This window comes from Podarcis melisellensis, assembly GCF_964234715.1.
Source record: "Podarcis melisellensis genome assembly, chromosome: 13".
NCBI lineage: Eukaryota > Metazoa > Chordata > Lepidosauria > Squamata > Lacertidae > Podarcis > Podarcis melisellensis.
In genome coordinates, this window is record NC_138545.1 from 20,410,527 (window position 1) to 20,428,193 (window position 17,667).

At 46.4% G+C, this 17,667-nt stretch overlaps 1 protein-coding gene across 1 annotated transcript; it reads right to left on the reverse strand.

The window, feature by feature from the left end:
• Positions 1-4,144: 4,144 nt before the first annotated feature.
• On the reverse strand, positions 4,145-16,631 carry LOC309355300 (trans-1,2-dihydrobenzene-1,2-diol dehydrogenase-like). Its single transcript, XM_081886059.1, has 7 exons — positions 16,484-16,631; positions 12,277-12,388; positions 9,674-9,837; positions 7,756-8,008; positions 5,793-5,917; positions 4,623-4,773; positions 4,145-4,375 (listed from the first exon to the last, which is right to left on the reverse strand). The coding sequence occupies exons 1-7, from the start codon at positions 16,574-16,576 to the stop codon at positions 4,266-4,268; spliced, it is 1,008 nt and encodes a 335-aa protein (XP_081742185.1). The 5' UTR covers positions 16,577-16,631; the 3' UTR covers positions 4,145-4,265.
• Between the last annotated feature and the right edge of the window lie 1,036 nt (positions 16,632-17,667).

A 17,667-nucleotide genomic window follows, 5' to 3' on the forward strand; every position in this document is an offset into this window, starting at 1 on the left:
TTATTCCAGGAGCCAGGTATCTTAAGAGGGCTTCAATTTGGGGGGGGGAAGTGGTTGGACAAGGAGTTATCCACAGTTACTTTTGGCCCCGCTCTTTCCAGGCCCAGGCCCATGCTTTAAAGATCTGTGTCTGGGTGCTCTGAAAACCATCAGGGATAAGCCATTATATTGGGACTGTCCCTGGAAAATCTTGGGACATTTGGAGGGGATGTAGGAAGCTGCCTCGTTTACATTGACTTGTCAGCGGCTCCTGAGGATTTTAGACAGGAGTTTTCTCCACACATACCTGGAGACTGGGCCATCCCATAATGTTTTGCCACTGTGGGCAAAGCTCCCCCATGCTACCCCCTGCCCCACAGATCTGGCTCCTCACTCTCCTGCTGGCACACCTGTGCTGCCGCCACAATGCAGCCGCAGTGGCAAGGACGAAGTGGTCAGGACCACGGTGCTGCGGCAGTGGGGAGGGCAAAGCCTGGGCAGGCTGGCAGCGTGGAGTCAGGGGTCAGATCTGCCACCTGAGGCATGTGGCTTCACCTTGCCTCATGGATGGGCCACCCCTGCCTGGAGAGGCCGAAGATTGAACCTAGGGACTCCTGCATTCAAACCAGATGTTCCATCACCTCTGCAAAAGGAGCCTTGCTGGATTCAGACCAAATAGTGTTCATGTGGCACTGAGTTCCAAGTTTTATTGCGGCAAAAGCCAGTGACACTAAACACCACGAGATCAGACAAAAAGAAATCAACAACAACATCAGAAAAGAAAAAAAAGGTTACACAGGGGAACTTCGCAGTGTGCCATTCAACAGAAGAGATTTACGCTTCCTGATTACTAAAGTGCAAAATTTGGCCACCTCATATGATATTGAGCTTGAGGAGTCTTCCAGAAGGTATTTTCGTAGAATTTCGGGGGAGGATTCCAGATATTGTTGTAGGGGTATAAATTTTGATAAAAGCGGCAAAATAAGTTGAACTCGTTCTTCACTATAAAATTCGCAAAATAGGAGAATGTGTGTGACAGATTCTACCTTATTAGACATACAGGGGCAGAGAGAGACGCGCATGCATTGGTATGTTCAGTTTCTGTTAATTGATTCTCATGGAAACTTACAGATTCTGGCTTCACACAATTAACTCAAGGCCGTGTCAATTTGCTCTTGGCAGAAAGCCAAGGTCTGCTTGACCTAGAAACTACTTACTCTGATTGGTTAACGACCAGCACTCAACTCTGTTATCTAGGAATGCTAGCACAGTTTGTGAAGAGGGTGTGTTAGGAGTTAGGAGTGCTGTGTAGAGAGAGAGAAAGAAAGGATTTATTGTGCTTTGTTTTGTATGCAGAAACTCTGCTGGTTTTATTTTTCCTTTTAATAAATCCTGTAAATAGTTATTCTGAGTCTAGCTGACTAGTCATTTCCACCTCAACTAGCTTCTTCGCTGTGCAGGAAAACTCTGCTACGTTTGGGCTAAAGCCATTAGAGCTATGCCTGACACTTCAAAGTTCCAAGATGGTACCCGCGTGAATTTGCCGTACAGCACTGCTGAGGGCATAGTCTCAAAGCGGGCTCTGGAGAAAGCCCATCTATAAGCTTTGTTAGTGATGTTAGTTAAGTAAGAGGCAGCTGCAAAATTAGGCCAAGCTTTTAAACATCTATACGTCTCCGGGAGTAGGGCGTCTTCTTGTTGTAATTCGACATCGTAAAGTCTCCGAGTGATAATTGCTTTTGCCTTGTTCAGAGTTCCAATAAGAAGATTTTCAGGGTTTAGGCCAATTTGTCTGATCTTGTTAGTTATTTGCATAAGCCAAGGAGGATAGGGAACTGCGGCCAGGAAGCAAGGTAACAATCCCTTAGGATTGTAATGGATTTTCAGCCAAAGGGATATTGCTTGCTCCCAGACTTTTAATTCCACTCTGGGCAGTCCTGCCTCTTGCCTTAAGACTGCATTAGGTGTACACTTTGGGGTAGCAAATAATGATCTTAAGAATTTTGATTGTACTGTTTCAAGGGTCTTAAGGTTGGCAGAGGGGTTAATTTGAGAGCCATACAGGAGTTGGGCTAAAGATTTTGCCTGAAAAACTTTTAGGGCCATCGGGAGGAAGCCAGCTCCTTTCCTTCTGAATAATCTAAGGATGGCATTTCCTGCTGATATAGCTGATGTGGTCAGGTGTGTTGACAATTCGGCATTATAAGAGAAAGTGATGCCTAAGTATTGGAAGGTCTTAGTCTGTTCAATGGCGTTTCCCTTTACGCTCCAATTATCTTTCCTGAAGGAGTGGTTAAAATGTACAATTTTGGTTTTGGCAAAGTTAATTGTTAACAGTTCAGTGTTACATTGGTCACAGTTTAACTGGGCACCTTGTGAAGGAGTGCTTCAGGGCTTCATTGGCAAACGGGTCATGGAGACAAACAGGTCATTGGCCACAGGGTGTGGTTTGTTCCTTTCTTCTAGGTTCTCAGATTTTTTTTTCTAGAAAGGGTATATCTGAATTAAACTGGAGGGTGGTGGGAGATATGGACTGGCATTGCTATGCACACTATGGCAACCAAACAGCAGAGGGGAGGCTAGAATCCAATAATTGAACTCATGAAGCGACTTCTGCTTGTGCAACGCCCCCCCCCTTCTGCTCCCCCCGCCAGCCCCTTCCGCTCTCTCAGGGCAGATTTGGTGGGCACCCAGCGAGAGGAGAGGAAGCTCTATTGTGTGAGAGGAAGTCACAATGACTTACCTGGATACAATCCAATGCATTTAATGTGGAATGATCATGCCTCGTTCGAGAACATTTTACACGTGTGTGTGTGTTTCCACATGACAGAGTTGTCCTTTTGTCCATTTCCCACCAGTTGTTCTGTGTCGTTCCCACACTGAAAGGAACCTTTTTTTAAAAAAGGAAAATAATGGAATAGCGCAAACTCCACAGGTGTGGAAGTTATTGCTTATTCTCCACATGGTATGGAATTTACGTAGTGGTGTTTGAAGCGGTTGAGGCTCCCCCTGCCTAACACATTTCCACCCCGTGTCTTTTCAGCTGTCTTTCTGGTGACCAACAGATGGGCTTCAGAATTATTCAGCGTTCCTCTTGATTTCGTTTTTCTCAAAAAATAATAATTGTGCAGTGGTTATAGGACAGCTCCATCTAGCGGTTGTTATCCTGTACATTTCTTCATCACTTGCTGCAAAAAGTTTGATCGTGGAAGGGTGACGTAAAGTCGCACTATCTAGCAACCACTAGATAGTTATATAACATCATTATATGTTGTATAACTTCGTAAAAATATTGCAAGTGCTAATTCGGATGAATGCAGAATGGAACAAGTGAGGTGACACAAGTGATGTATAACCTCTTGGCATGTGTTGTGCCAACAAATCAGGATTTGTGCCCAATGAACAGACATCTGGAAACAGCCCAGTCCATTGTGGACCATTTAACCTTAAGTTTGATTGAATTTCCCTAACAAAAATGTGTGTGGCCTGCTGCTAGACACTAAAAAAAAAAAAAGGTCAGTCTTTCTGGCTCTATTAACCCTGCTCTCAGTCTTAAAACAGTGGAATGAAATGAATCTTAAAAAAAGAAAAAGGAAAAAGAATTCTGGATAAATGCACATTCAGGAATCCCACTCTGCTTAAACCAAAGTATTACAGTGGTACCTCGGGTTACAGACGCTTCAGGTTACATACGCTTCAGGTTTCAGACTCCGCTAACTCAGAAATAGTACCTCGGGTTAAGAACTTTGCTTCAGGATGAGAACAGAAATCGTGCTCCGGCAGCGCGGCGGCAGCAGGAGGCCCCTTTAGCTAAAGTGATATTCAGGTTAAGAACAATTTCAGGTTAAGAACGGACCTCCGGAGTGAATTAAGTACTTAACCTGAGGTACCACTGTATTTAAATGTAAAAGAAGGCTATCACCAAACCCAGCAGAAGGAGAACTTGAGCACCTCTGGTTTCTTAGGACAGTTTTATCCTGTGTTTCTGCCTCCCTTCTTAAGCTGGGGAATACCTGGCCTGCTGTTTAACCCCTCCACTCCCCATGTCCCACAGCCCTTATTCCCAGCCCCGTTGTTCCAAATTTCTCCCCTTGCCCATGCTCCCAGTCCCTTCTCCCACTCCCTATCCCGGCCTCCTTGAATGACACAATAACTCACCGTCCAAAATTGGCAAGAGCTGCTTTATTGGCCATACATGTCTGTACCACAGCTGAAGTCCATCTGCATGCAATTTAATTTTTTGAAACGGAATATGGGGTCTTGCAGGAGTGGTAATGGAGTGTGTGTCACACTTTGTCCTGAGGGTAAAACACACCCACTTGTCGGCGAGCTTCCTCCAGGATGGAATTGACCAGTTCGCTGTTCGCATGTGTCAGGATGGGACTTTCTTTCAAACCTAGAAGATGTGGGAAGAGAGGAGAGAAGGCTAAAAACAAAACAACAGGTTTCCAAATTCCTACTTGGCCAGGTAGCTCACTGGGGGACCTGGACCAGGGGATGTAGTCCCAAAGGCTGGTTTTGAAGTAAACTTTCCCCCTTCTCTCACTCTACCCCCTCCAGCTTGTTTTTAAAAAAGGGTGGCTTATTGAATTTCTGCCCAGGCAATCTAATAAAAGTGGGTCAGCGGTGTTTTGAACTGTTACCTTTGAGGAGACACTGCCGGACATGCTCCGCTTCGTAGCGCAGGCCGGTGCTGTTCTGGAAGTGCATTTTCTGGGACGGGGGAGGCAGGGGAAACTCTTCTCTCTCCCCGTTGATCACCAACTCGGTTGGGCACCAGAAATGAGATGGAATCTGGCAGGAAGCAAGGGAACTGAGAGAGAACTGGGGAGGGTGTGTACGCCTGCCTATGCCACAAAACTGGCTTCGCACAGCCACCTTCGAAGGAAACGGACAACGCCACCCTGTATTCTTCTAGCTCCTGCTTCCTTTTCCTCGTCTGCCTAGAATGCCCTTCTTTACATATAAGGTGTTTCTGTTGCAACATTTGGGCCATATTCACATGCCCTACATGTAAGGAAGCTTTAAACAGTCATGGCTTTCCTCCAAACGATTCCAGGAGCTAAGGATGCTGAGAACTGTCAGGAGACCCCATATTCCCCTTCTAGAGCTACATTTCCCATTGCTCCCTTGGAAGAGGGACAGGTAGTTAAACCACTCTAGCAATTCTAGCTCTGGGAGTTGCCTATAAACACCTTTAACAAACTACAGTTCCCACAATTCTTTGTGGGAAGCCACAGCTGTTTAAAGTGGTATCGTAGTGCCTTAAATATGGGAGTAAATGTGACATTGCTTTCAAGCTAAGGACTCCATTTCGGATTGCAGCACAGGACTACCTCCATTCCTGGGCTCCAGTTCTTTGACCCCGGGTCCCCTAATGTTATTGGACTACAAATCCCATCGTCTCTAGCCTGTTTGGCCAATGCTTAGTGACGATGAGAGTTGTAGTCCAACAATATTGGGGGAGGGGGTCAGGGTTGAAAAAATACATTTCTAACCATGTTATGTACGGAAGTTCTCACCCTGGGCCAGCAGGCGGATGCTGTACATAGTTTTCGCTCAGGTTCACATATGCAAATAAGGGATTGAAAGTGACGTTCAGTGATTGGATAGTTACAGAAAGTAGTTACTGTTGCGTTGTAGTGGAGCTCTATATAAGCAGGCTGGCTGAACCCTCCAGTTCAGTTCTGTCCTGGCTTGTGAATAAACAAGAGCTGTTTGAAGAATTGCTGTGTCATCTGACAACTTAACAAACCAGGTACATTTCCCCCCCTCAAACTGCCTTAGCCCCTGGATCAGAAACTAGGAGTTACCTCGATCATGCCCTTGGTGCCGTTAATGCTGGCCCGATTTGGCATCCTGGCTGTCATGGTGCAGGTGAGGACAGCCTGGCGATTTCCCGAGTAGTTCAGGATGACTGACACGGTTTTGTCCACACCTGAGGAAAACGAAACACAAGCCTGTCACTGGGGGGGACGGGGGACGACCTCTCCTGCCCTCAGTCTTCTTTGGCACCCACTCACAGACACACAGCAGTTTTTATTTCTTCTTTTAAATGTTAGCATCACAGCACAAACCCGCCACCCTGTCCCCCCTCAGGCTGAAAAGCAGAGGCAGGGATTATAAATGCTCACCCCAGAGGGAAGAAAAACCAAACTATGCCCGAAGTTTGACAAAGCAAAAAGTTTCTATAGTATGTCAAAACAACAACAACAACAACAACAACAACAATCATCATCCTATGTATTACTTGCCCTTCACTAGCAAGTCCTAGGCAGGTGACAACAATTGAAAACTGAAAACATTTTACAGTATAGTCACAGATTATAGTCACAGGAATTTGATGGACTCTGGAGGAACGCATCTCAGGTTGCAAAGAGGTGCATCTTCTGGATTTCTATATCTTCAACGTTAGTGTAGCTCCTCAGTTCTTCTCATCTGTTTGTGGGAATTAAGGTATCCCAAACCTCCACATCCATACTGCTCCCCTTCCTTCCCCAGTAAGAAGGGCCAGCTCTACCATTGGGCAAAATGAAGTGAGTAACATCAGGCAGCAGAATGAGACACCATATTTTAAAAAGGCAGCAAATGATTCAGTAAAATGTAATTACAGCTCCTGGCTGACCTTTCCTTTGTTTTTCCTTCCCTTTCTGGATTGTTGGGTCAGATTCCAGGATCATCTTGTTTTGTCAGCTAATGGTTGGGAGACGGTCTCTTAAAACCTGAGGCACTCTCTGTGCTTGTGAATGAGATCCCAGAGAGAGTTTGGAGAAGAAGATGTTCTTCTGGCTGAATAGTCAGAGACAGGAAGTAGCAAAGGGAAGTTTGAAAGAAAGAGGGACAGAGACAGGGAGATGGCAGAAAGCATGTGGCCTCTGTGGGGAACAGATGTGACATAGTGGTTCTATTGTCCTGCAGGGATGGAAGGATCTGTTAACTGTAAAATTTGGAAAAGTGAGAGTTTAGAAACATGACTGTGTTTTAGCTCTTATATTATATGGATTTGATAGATTTGACTTTAATTGCGAATTGGGCTGAATTTCTCCCCGTATGTAAGAGCACATTCTGAAAAATTTTACACATCACTTGGGAAGACAAGCAAACTACCGGTAATACCAGTGTACTGGAAGAAGCAAAGATCACCGGTGTTGAAGCAATGATTCTTCAACACCAACTTCGTTGGATTCGTAATGTTGTGCGGATGCCCGATTATTGTCTTCCAAAGCAACTACTCTATTCTGAACTTAAAAATGGAAAGTGTAATGCTGGTGGTCAACAAAAGAGGCTCAAAGACTCTCTCAAGGCAAATCTTTAAAAATGTTGTGTAAACATTGACAATTGGGAAACACTGGCCTGCGAACGCTCCAATTGGAGAACAGCCTTTACCAAAGGTGTCATGGGTTTTGAAGAACTCAGGACGCAAGGGAGAAACACGCTAAGAGGGAGGCACGTTTGGCAAACCCTCACCATGATCAACTCCCACCTGGAAACATATGTCCCCACTGTGGAAGGACGTGTGGATCCAGAATTGGCCTCCACAGTCATTTACGGACTCATTGTTAAAACCGTGTTCATGGAAGATAATCATACTCGGCTATGAGTGATCACCAAAGAAGAGGAGGATATTTCTTTAAGGAGGGCACCTTAAATACTGTGGGAACTTTCTGTCTCATGACTTGGGCCAGCCCTTTTTTTTTGTTTGGTTTCCTTAATGGACAATTTCTGAAACTCCTTATTTCTTCCCCTGACAAGGAAAGTGACCAGCCAAGTACTCACCTGTATCGTGCAGGAATCCAGAGGCCAGAATGGACTCTGGCTTCTCTCCATTGAAGACCATGCAGGCAAACTGGATGCAATAGCAGCCAATATCCAGAAGGCCACCTCCCCCCAGCTCTTTCTCCACACATCTGGGGATAGAGAGTTGCGGGCTCCCAAATTCAGCATGTAACACCATCACATCCCCCATGGAACCCTGGCTGAGCAAGGAACGGATCTTCTCTGAAGCAGGGAAAAAACGCGTCCACAGACCCTGGCGTACAAAAAATGCAGGTAGCCATGTTGGCACACTGGGGGGCGGATATGCAGAGCTAGTCCTTTATTAAGACAAGCTACTTAAAACCCCATAAAGAAGCCAGCAAGGTAAAAAAATTATTCTTCAAGCTGTGCATACAGTGATAAAACCCCCAGCCTGCATTTTTGATAGTCTTGAGAACATCATGGGGAGTTTGATGCCAAGAATGGCTGAACCTTCAGATGTTGCTGGATTGCAACTCCCATCATCCCTGACCATTGGCCAACCTGATGGGAGTTGTAGTCCAAAACATCTGGAAGGCACCCAGCTAGGGAAGGCAGGTAGAAGGGCTGATTTGAATGCTGGCAACCAGCTGCCAGCCCTTTGGGACTTTTAGTACTGGGCCAGAAGAAACAGCATTTCCACAAGCAATGCCAAAACATTGGGGGTCTAGTTTCCAGCAGGACTTCCCCCCTCCCTCCAGGGTGGCCAGATTTGCTTCCCATTTGAATTCCCCACAGTTTAGTGTTTATATTTGAACCCTAAACCATAGCTAAGTTCAACTATGGCTTGTTTAAACAAGTCAGTTTCTTAACCTATGGTTTGGAGCGAGCTTGCTTCAAACAAACCATAAGTGCAGATGATGCAATGAGCAGCAATTAATCAAAAACAGGAGTCAAATGTTCAAGGGGGAAAGCTGTCTAAGCCTGGTGAGTGGGGAGGCTAGGCTGGTTCACACCACAATAAACCATGGTTTGTAATCACGTCCAAACATAGCCAATGACTTGGTTTGAACATAATGCTAAGCTAAACCATGGTTTAGCGCAAAGAAGCAAACATACAGGAAGTACCGCAGCTGCTATGTTCTTCCCCTGGTCCTGCTGCTGCTGCTGCTGTGTTACATGGGGCTAATCCATGGTTTGATTTAGCATTATGTCCAAACCCAGGCTCACAGTTTGCTCCAGACAAAGCATGAGCTGCAATGCTTGTTCTTTGTTTAGCACTCCCCCAGACAAACCACAACCCTGGATCTGATTCTGATGCTCAGGCAAATTGTAACTTAGCTTACAGCAATGTGGCAGCAGCAGGGCCTTAGGCAGGAGTGGGATCTCCGCTCTGGGAAGTTGCACCTTTGCTAGTTGGCACTAGGGGCTTATCCTCACTTACCTCTTTCCAGGCACAGGTCCACACTTTAAAGTTCCATGTCCAAGGGACCTTTTTTTCTTCCCCCTGCCCTGGAGCTTTCCCTGAGAAAAACATGCTCTTTAGTGCTCATTTGGAGCAAATGGCAATTTGAGTCTTTCATGTGTTGCCGTTTGCTCTGATTCAGCTTTAAAGAGAGGGTTTTTGTGGGGGAAGCCAAAAAAAAGGGGGGGATGCTTGGACGTGGAACTTTAAAGTGCAGGCCATGTTTAGAAAGAGCAGAGGAAAAGTAAGCGTGGGTAAGCCCTAAGCCATGGTTTGGTGTTATATGTGAACCGACAGGCTGTGGTGGACATTGGGCTTTGAAATTCCAGCGGCGCTGAATGCCGCTGTGCAATGCCAACACTCGCCCCCTCGCCTCATGCTTTCCATTGTTCATCATTGTTGCAATGCCCTCTAGGCTTGGCGCCCAGTGCAGGCGGGCCGGTTGGGATCCCCTAAGTCTGCCTCTGCTTCAGGGGGACTGTGTTTGCCTTGTACCTCCATGAAGAAGACGTTCTTTTGCCGGGCTGCCTGCACCAGGGCCTTCACTTCTGCGGTGTTCATGCCCAGCGGTTTCTCACACAGCACGTTCTTCCCAGCCTGGATGAAGAGGAGGCTGGTAGGGAGATGGTATGGATTCACCACCCCAATGTGGACCACATCTGTAACACAGATTTGAGAGAGTGAATACTGTACATAGCCAAGTCCAGCAGGAAATGAGGGGTGGGCGAGACACAGTGGGAAAGACCCTGACTCTACCCGACTACTTAGTTCTGTACAGTTGAGATCATCTCTTTTTTTTATGCCCACGAGTACTGAGTGTTTGCTACCAATGTCAAGAAGCAGCAGCCATTTCCACAATTTGGGCAGTCCTTGCAGAGAAGTCTTTTGCTAGCAGACCACCTGGCAGTACTAAAGTGTGTTAAAGTGAATCAGACTCACAGACCACCTAATGGCTACAAGAAAGAACTGGGTAACAAAAAACAATCTTTGCACGGTACATAGGGTAAGCTGAAATTTTGTTCTCCAGCTAACAATAGAGGTACTGTTTGAAAGGACTGGTCATCGTAAAAGATCTTGTCTCCATGCTTCTTTTGATTTGCTTTCGTGACCCAGTCTCACCTCCACGTGGAAGGTCATTGCATGTTGGAAATAATAAATAACAACAACAATAACAACAATTGTACCTTGCCCATCTGACTGGGTTACACCAGCTACTCTAGGTGGCTTCCAACAAAATACAAAAACTCAGTAAAACATCAAAAATTAAAAACTCCCTGAAACAGGGCTGCTTTCAGATGTCTTCTAAAAATCATATAGTTGTTTATCTGTTTGACATCTGATGGGAGGGCATTCTCCAGGGAGGGTGCCACTGCCGAGAAGGCCCTCTGCCTGGTTCCCTGTAACCTCACTTCTCACAATGAGAGAACCACCAGAAGGCCCTCGGAGCTGGACCTCAGAGTCTGGGCTGAACGATGGGGGTGGAGACCCTCCTTCAGGTATACAGAGCCAAGTCTGCTTTAGTTTTGCACACTATATTATTGTCAAGCAGTTCACTAACAAAAGAACCCCTGGCACAGACGAGTGCCAGCCCCTCATACAACAGGGTATCAAATCAAGCGTTACGCATTGTGCATATGGTAACCAATTAAATACCCCACATCTCAAGCTCCTGCTGGCTCCCAACATAACCTTGGATAACCTTGGAAGAAAGAAGGGAGGGAATCAGATGAGCCTGATATGTCCGTGTTTGCTGAGTCAGCTGCTCACCAGCACAGAAGCTTTTTCTTAGATGTAGCAAAAAGTGGTTAGGCACATAGATAACAGATTATTTCTTTCTGAGGAGAGAGTTTAGAAAGGCCACAAATTATATTTCCAAGAAGTGGGTCGCTACGGCAGCTCAATAGATCCTTTGTTCCTAAAAACAATAATTAGAAAGCTTCAGAAACATGCAAGCGAAGGATACAAAGGGCATCAGTGTTCCTCAGGGGACAGATCCTGTTGTATCATCCTGTAGTAGCCATGTGGCATTGTCTGTAAGACAGCTGGCAGGCACGAGCCCTAAGGCAGCGGTTCTCAACCTGTGGGTCCCCAGATGTTGTTGGACTACAACTCCCATCATCCCTGAGCTCTGGCCTTGCTAGCTAGGGGTGATGGGAGTTGTAGTTCAACAACATCGGGGGACCCACAGGTTGAGAATGGCTGCCCTAAGGGGACGCTTGGCATCAGGCATCAACCTTGGACAGACAGTGAGGTCACAGCACCTGGAAAGACCCCAGTGCTGCCTCGAAGGAAAGGCCATAGTAGCTCGTTGGCAGAAGGACCCGAGTTCAATTCCCGACATCTCCAGAAAGGGCTGGGATTGTCCTGCCTGAATCCCTGGAAGACCACCCAGGTCTCCCCAGCAGCCCTTGGAAGAAGGCTGGGAATAATAATAATAATAATAATAATAATAATAATAATAATAATAATTTAATATTTATACCCCGCCCATCTGGCTGGGCTTCCTCAGCCACTCTGGGCAGCTTCCAGAAAAATATTAAAATACTGTAATACATCAAACATTAAAAGCTTCCCTAAACAGGGCTGCCTTCAGATGTCTTCTAAAAGTCTGGTAGTTGTTGTTCTCTTTGACATCTGGTGGGAGGGCATTCCACAGGGAGGGTGCCACTACCTGGTTCCCTGTAACTTGGCTTCTTGCAGGAAGGGAACCGCCAGAAGGCCCTTGGTGCTGGATCTCAGTGTCCAGGTAGAACGAAGGGGGTGGAGATGCTCCTTCAGATATAGAGGACTGAGGCCATTTGGGGCTTTAAAGGTCAGCACCAACACTTTGAATTGTGCTCGGAAACGTACTGGGAGCCAATGTAGGTCTTTCAAGACTGGTGTTATATGGTCTCGGCGGGAAGCAAGTTTTATACTCACACAAGTGGGAACTCAGGTTTGGGGGCAAGGATGTGGAAGCTGTGGCCTGACAGATGTCGCTGGACTCCTGTTCTCACGAGTCCTGGCCAGCAGTGCCAAGGATGGTCAAGGCTGATGGGAGTTGCCATCTCTTTAGCCACAAGTTCCCCAGCCCTGTTTTAGGAGGGAAGGCAGCTTACCAACATCATCATCCTCAGCCAGTTCTGCGTACGAGCCATAGGCCTTGGGGATCCCGTGGATCTTGGCATATTGCTGAGCCCGGCTGAGGTCGCGAGAAGCAATGGCCACCACCTGGAGGAGGAGTAGGAGAAAGAGTTAACAGGCAGGAACTGCTCGCCTCATCCCCCCCCCAACTTTCTTACCGTGCCTGCATTATGTCTTAGGTATCAAAATGCCAACCCATATTTTCCCCCCTTATTGAGGGGCCAGTCCTATGGCTAGGATCCACCAGGATGAGCAGTTTAGGATCCAGTGGATCTTTGGCTCCACAGCTGGATTTGTGGCTCAGCTGTCCTTAAGTCCCTTGACCTTGACTCAGCTGAAGATACGAAGCCATATACCTTCAGATGCTTTTAGACATCTGCCTTCACATGTCTTCTAAAAGTTGTATAGTTACTTAACTCCTTGGCTCAGGGGTTCCATTACTCCATACCCTCCAACATTTCTCCAGTGAAAATAGGGACGTCCTAAGGAAAAGTGGGACATTCCAGGATCAAATCAGAAACCGGGACGGCTTCTGTAAATCCGGGACTGTCCTGGAAAATAGGGACACTTGGAGTGGTACCTCGGGTTAAGTACTTAATTCATTCCAGAGGTCTGTTCTTAACCTGAAACAGTTCTTAACCTGAAGCACCACTTTAGCTAATGGGACCTCCCGCTGCTGCCGCACGATTTGTGTTCTCATCCTGAAGCAAAGTTCTTAACCCAAGGTACTATTTCTGGGTTAGCGGAGTCTGTAACCTGAAGTGTATGTAACCTGAAGTGTATGTAACCCGGGGTACCACTGTATGGGCGAGCTTTAGGCCAGCTTCTTGTGAACAGGATTGCCTCTTTAATCTGGATCTTCCCTTTCCAGAGAAAACCTGAAGAGTTGTTTTTGTGTTAAAGATGTGGCGAACAACCCATTTGTGATATTTGCCAGGCTGCTTATAAAGTCAAGTGCCTGTGTAGAAGGATCCTTGGCACCAAAGGAGTGAGAAGGGTTACTATGTTCCAGCGCAAGCCGTTTCCTAGAGAGGCCAGAAAGGGAGCAGCAATCCAGGAAGGGCGTCTTCTCGAAGCTGAGAGGAAGTTTCTGCTGCCAATTGAGGTCACAAGATCTGGGCTTCAGTCCCACAGCTGCCTCCCTCTCTCCTTCTAGGACAAACACCGACGCACAAGGCACAGCGAAGCACTTTGCAAACAGACTCAACCAAACACTCTCCAGCGCATGCAACCAATAACGAGAAAGAGACGTCGTCTGCAAACATGCCTCCAGTTCCAGCACCTGCGCCATAGGTGGGGCTCACAGGTTAAACACTTGGGCTGTGGAGAGCTGGAATTAAAATTCTTTCTAAAATGGTACAGAACTCCAGCCCAGCTAGATTAAATGGTAGCAGGATTGAATTCTAACTGTTGGCACTGTAAACTAGCCAAGGGATGGTTTTCCCATATGTGCTGGGAATGCCCAGAGGTAAAGGAATTCTGGAATAAAATCCTAAAAGTTATTAATGATTTTTTTAAAGTGAAGCTTTCAATAGACTTTGATTTCATGACAATGGGTATACGTGGAAACACGGCTATAGAGAAAGGTGACCAGCTTACCTTCAAAGCTATGATTTTAGTGGGAAAGGCAACAATAGCTTTAGGTTGGAAAGAGAGAGAAAAATGGACAGTAGAGGCATGAAATAGTTATTTGTTTGAATTTATTCAATTGGACATTGTTGTAGCCACGTCATAGGAAACAACGTGGAAGGTCAAGTCCACCACGATAAGGAACAGATGAAACCCCTCTCTTCAATGGATATAAACTACTGGAACAAAAGACATTTGGTGGAAATGAAAGACACTATGCCCGTGGCTGAGGATAATTGTTTGAACCCTTCCAATGGATATGGAGGAGGGGGGTGGGAAGGGAAGGAAATTTAAAAATTGCAAGGAGATAATATAATGTAGACCCTGCTGTTGGGAAAGATGGAAGGCACAAGGAGAAGGGAACGACAGAGGACGAGATGGTTGGACAGTGTTCTCGAAGCTACCAGCATGAGTTTGACCAAACTGCGGGAGACAGTGGAAGACAGGAGTGCCTGGCGTGCTCTGGTCCATGGGGTCATGAAGAGTCGGACACGACTAAACAACTAAACAACAACAATATAATGTATGTAAAAATGCTGAACTCAAAACAACAACAACAAAAAAATAAAAATACTTGGGCTGTGTACACACCAGACATGTATAGCTCACCCCCCAATAATCCCAGGAACTGTAGTCTGTTAAGGGTGCTGGGAACTGTAGGTCAGGGGGTTAACTACAGTTCTCAGGATTCTTGGGTGAGTGTGCCTTCAAGGGATGTTGTGTATGCAGCCTCTGATAAACAGCCGAGGCCCCAAACTCCCCCTTCAGATCTCTGGGACAGAAAGCTGCTGAAAGTGTTCACAGAGCCTAACCCCATTCCACTCATTTTGTGTCTTCCACTCTGGTCACTTCCTGTAGGGATGCAAGAGAAATGTGCCTGGATTCACATTTAAAGCCAGATATATCAAATTTGCAGTTTCCAAAACAGTGTGAGAATGGAAACTTAGGACTCGGCTATACAGCTGCAAATAAAACATTGTGAATGTATTGTAAAGTGCAATATACAACTGTGGCACTAGGTGGCGGTGGTGAGCTATAGCAAATTCAATGCATTTTTCAAAACGATTTTTTAAAAAAAAGCATTTTCACAACATTTTAAACAAGTGATGTGTAGATTCCAACACAGCCATCTTTCAAAAGTGGCACTTATCTGAATTTTGCAATGCAAGTTCTCCAACCAAACAATGCTTACAACAATGCACATATCAGGGTAAACTCCTCCTGAAAATGAATATACCAGCGAAAATTTTATGTATATAAGAATGCATTATATCAGGAGAAGTTGCTTGCAAAAATGTGCACATCAGTCAAAGCGGCATACAAAAATGTGTTTCTCAGAAGAAAATGGCAACAGTCTAGTTTCTGTGACTGCATAGGCACCATACATTTAAAGCACATTTCCGCCCCCCAGAAAAGAATCCTGAGAACAGTAGTTTACTAAGAGTGCTGTAATGGTAATTCTGTCTTGGGTAAACTTCCCATGATTCTTTTCAGTGCGGGGTGGTGGAGACTGCCTTAAATGTGTGGTGTGTACACAGACTTAGTCTCACACTCCGAGTTTCATTTCTCTTTGCATGAAGCCACCTAAATCTCATCATTTCCTAGCTGGGATGGCGGGTTGGGGTCAGCTATTGAGAGCCAACTCCAGCACTACTTCTCCTGGTTCTGTCCATTTGTCCAGCCCCCAGTCCTCCGAAACAAGTCATCTATCTGCTGTATGTGGTACTTTTTATTATCATACTAGCTTTTATTAAAAATTTGTTGTGTAAACAAATAAACAAGGAAAAGTACACATAGCGTCTCACTTTCAGTTCATAAGAATCTTTGGAATGAGACACCACCAGGGCTTTCTTCCAGCTACAACATGCCAGAACTCAGTTCTATCATCTCTCATGTGGGTGCCGTTGCCACTATAATGGAACAAGGGAGGCGCTCATGGTGAGTTCTGGCTCTTCTTTTTCCAGAAAAATAGCACTGTATGTGGTATTTAACAACCTAAGCAAGAGACAGCTGTTGCCCCAAGGAGATGAAAGTCTCAGATTTGGCAGACGGTTCATGGAACAGGAAACTGTGAGTACCTAGGAGTCTGGATCAACCAGTCATTTAAGAACATCAGATCAAACCAGAGGCCCATTATTCTCTTTTATTTTTAAATAATTACAGTGGTACCTCAGGTTACAGACACTTCAGGTTACAGACTCCTTTAACCCAGAAATAGTACCTCGGGTTAAGAACTTTGCTTCAGGATGAGAACAGAAATCGTGCAGCAGCAGCGGGAGGCCCCATTAGCTAAAGTGGTGCTTCAGGTTAAGAACAGTTTCAGAATGAATTAAGTTCTTAACATGAGGTACCACTGTATTGTAGACTGACTAGTTGCTTCAAAGAGAACAGCCATTCTCCCAACTATGGAACATGGACTGGATCTTGTTTCTTACGAGAAATGCTGGCAAAACCCCAAGCACATGGGTGCCACCCCCTCCGACAGGAAGCTAATGATAGAAAATGGGCTTCTGCTGCCCAAGTGCTTTCCCTCTCAAAAACCACCCCTGCTACCTTGTGATCCTCGGGTGGCAAAGTCTTCAGAGCGACCAGGAAGTCGTGGGCGATCTTCCCTGCAGAGCAGATCCCCCAGCGTGTGACCACCATGGCAGAAGAGGGCGAGAGGCAGCAGATCTAGGAAGCTAATGGCAGAGCTGCGAGCTGCTCCGAGGAGGGAAACTTTCGTAACAGTTTAAGAGTTTGCTGTTTTTAAAAACTCTCGGGAGTGGCGAGGAGCCAGCAGGGGGCAGCAGAAGCTCATGATAGGGAAGGGAATGGCAGGGGGTTGAATCCGGGAAAGGGAACCTCACTGCCTCAAAATCCTGGGTTCTTTTAAGCCAAGGTTGGGGGACCGGTGGACCTCCTGATGTCGCTGGACTACAACTTCCATCATGCCTCACTATTAGCCCCACTGATTCAAGTCGATAGTAACTGGAGGGCAGCAATATTGGGAGGGCAGCAGGTTCCCCACCCTGTGCCCTAAGGAGAGAACAATTCCCGCCGCCCCACAACACTGGCAACAGGGCTCTACACCTTTCAGAGCTTCATAGGCTGCCATGTTAGGAAGAACTTCCCTATGGCATGCAGTGAGCAAACAGTCTTACATGGAGGGACGCGGGTGGCACTGTGGTCTAAACCACAGAGCCTGGGACTTGCCAATCAGAAGGTCAGCGTTCGAATCCCCGTGACGGAGTGAGCTCCCGTTGCTCTGTCCCAGCTCTTGCCAACCTAGCAGTTCGAAAGCGCACCAGTGCAAGTAGATAAATAGGTACCACTCCAGCGGGAAGGTAAACAGCTTTTCCATGCGCTCTGGTTTCCATCGCGGTGTCCCGTTGCGCCAGAAGCAGTTTAGTCATGCTGGCCACATGACCCAGAAAGCTGTCTGTGGACAAACGCCGGCTTCCTTGGCCTGAAAGCAAGATGAGCGCCACAACCCCATGGTCGCCTTTGACTGGACTTAACTGTCCAGGGGTCCTTTACCTTTTCACATGGAGATAAAGGCTCTCAGTGGCTACTAGCAGCCATAGCTATGCTCTGCCTTTGCAGATGGTGGAAATAATGCTTCTGAATACCAGCTGCTGGAAATCTCAGGAGGGGGAGAGGGCTCTGGCGTTTGGGTCCTGCTTGTGGGCTCCCCAAAGGGGCATCTGGTTGGCCGCTGCAAGAGCAGAATGCTGATCTAGATGGACCATGGACAG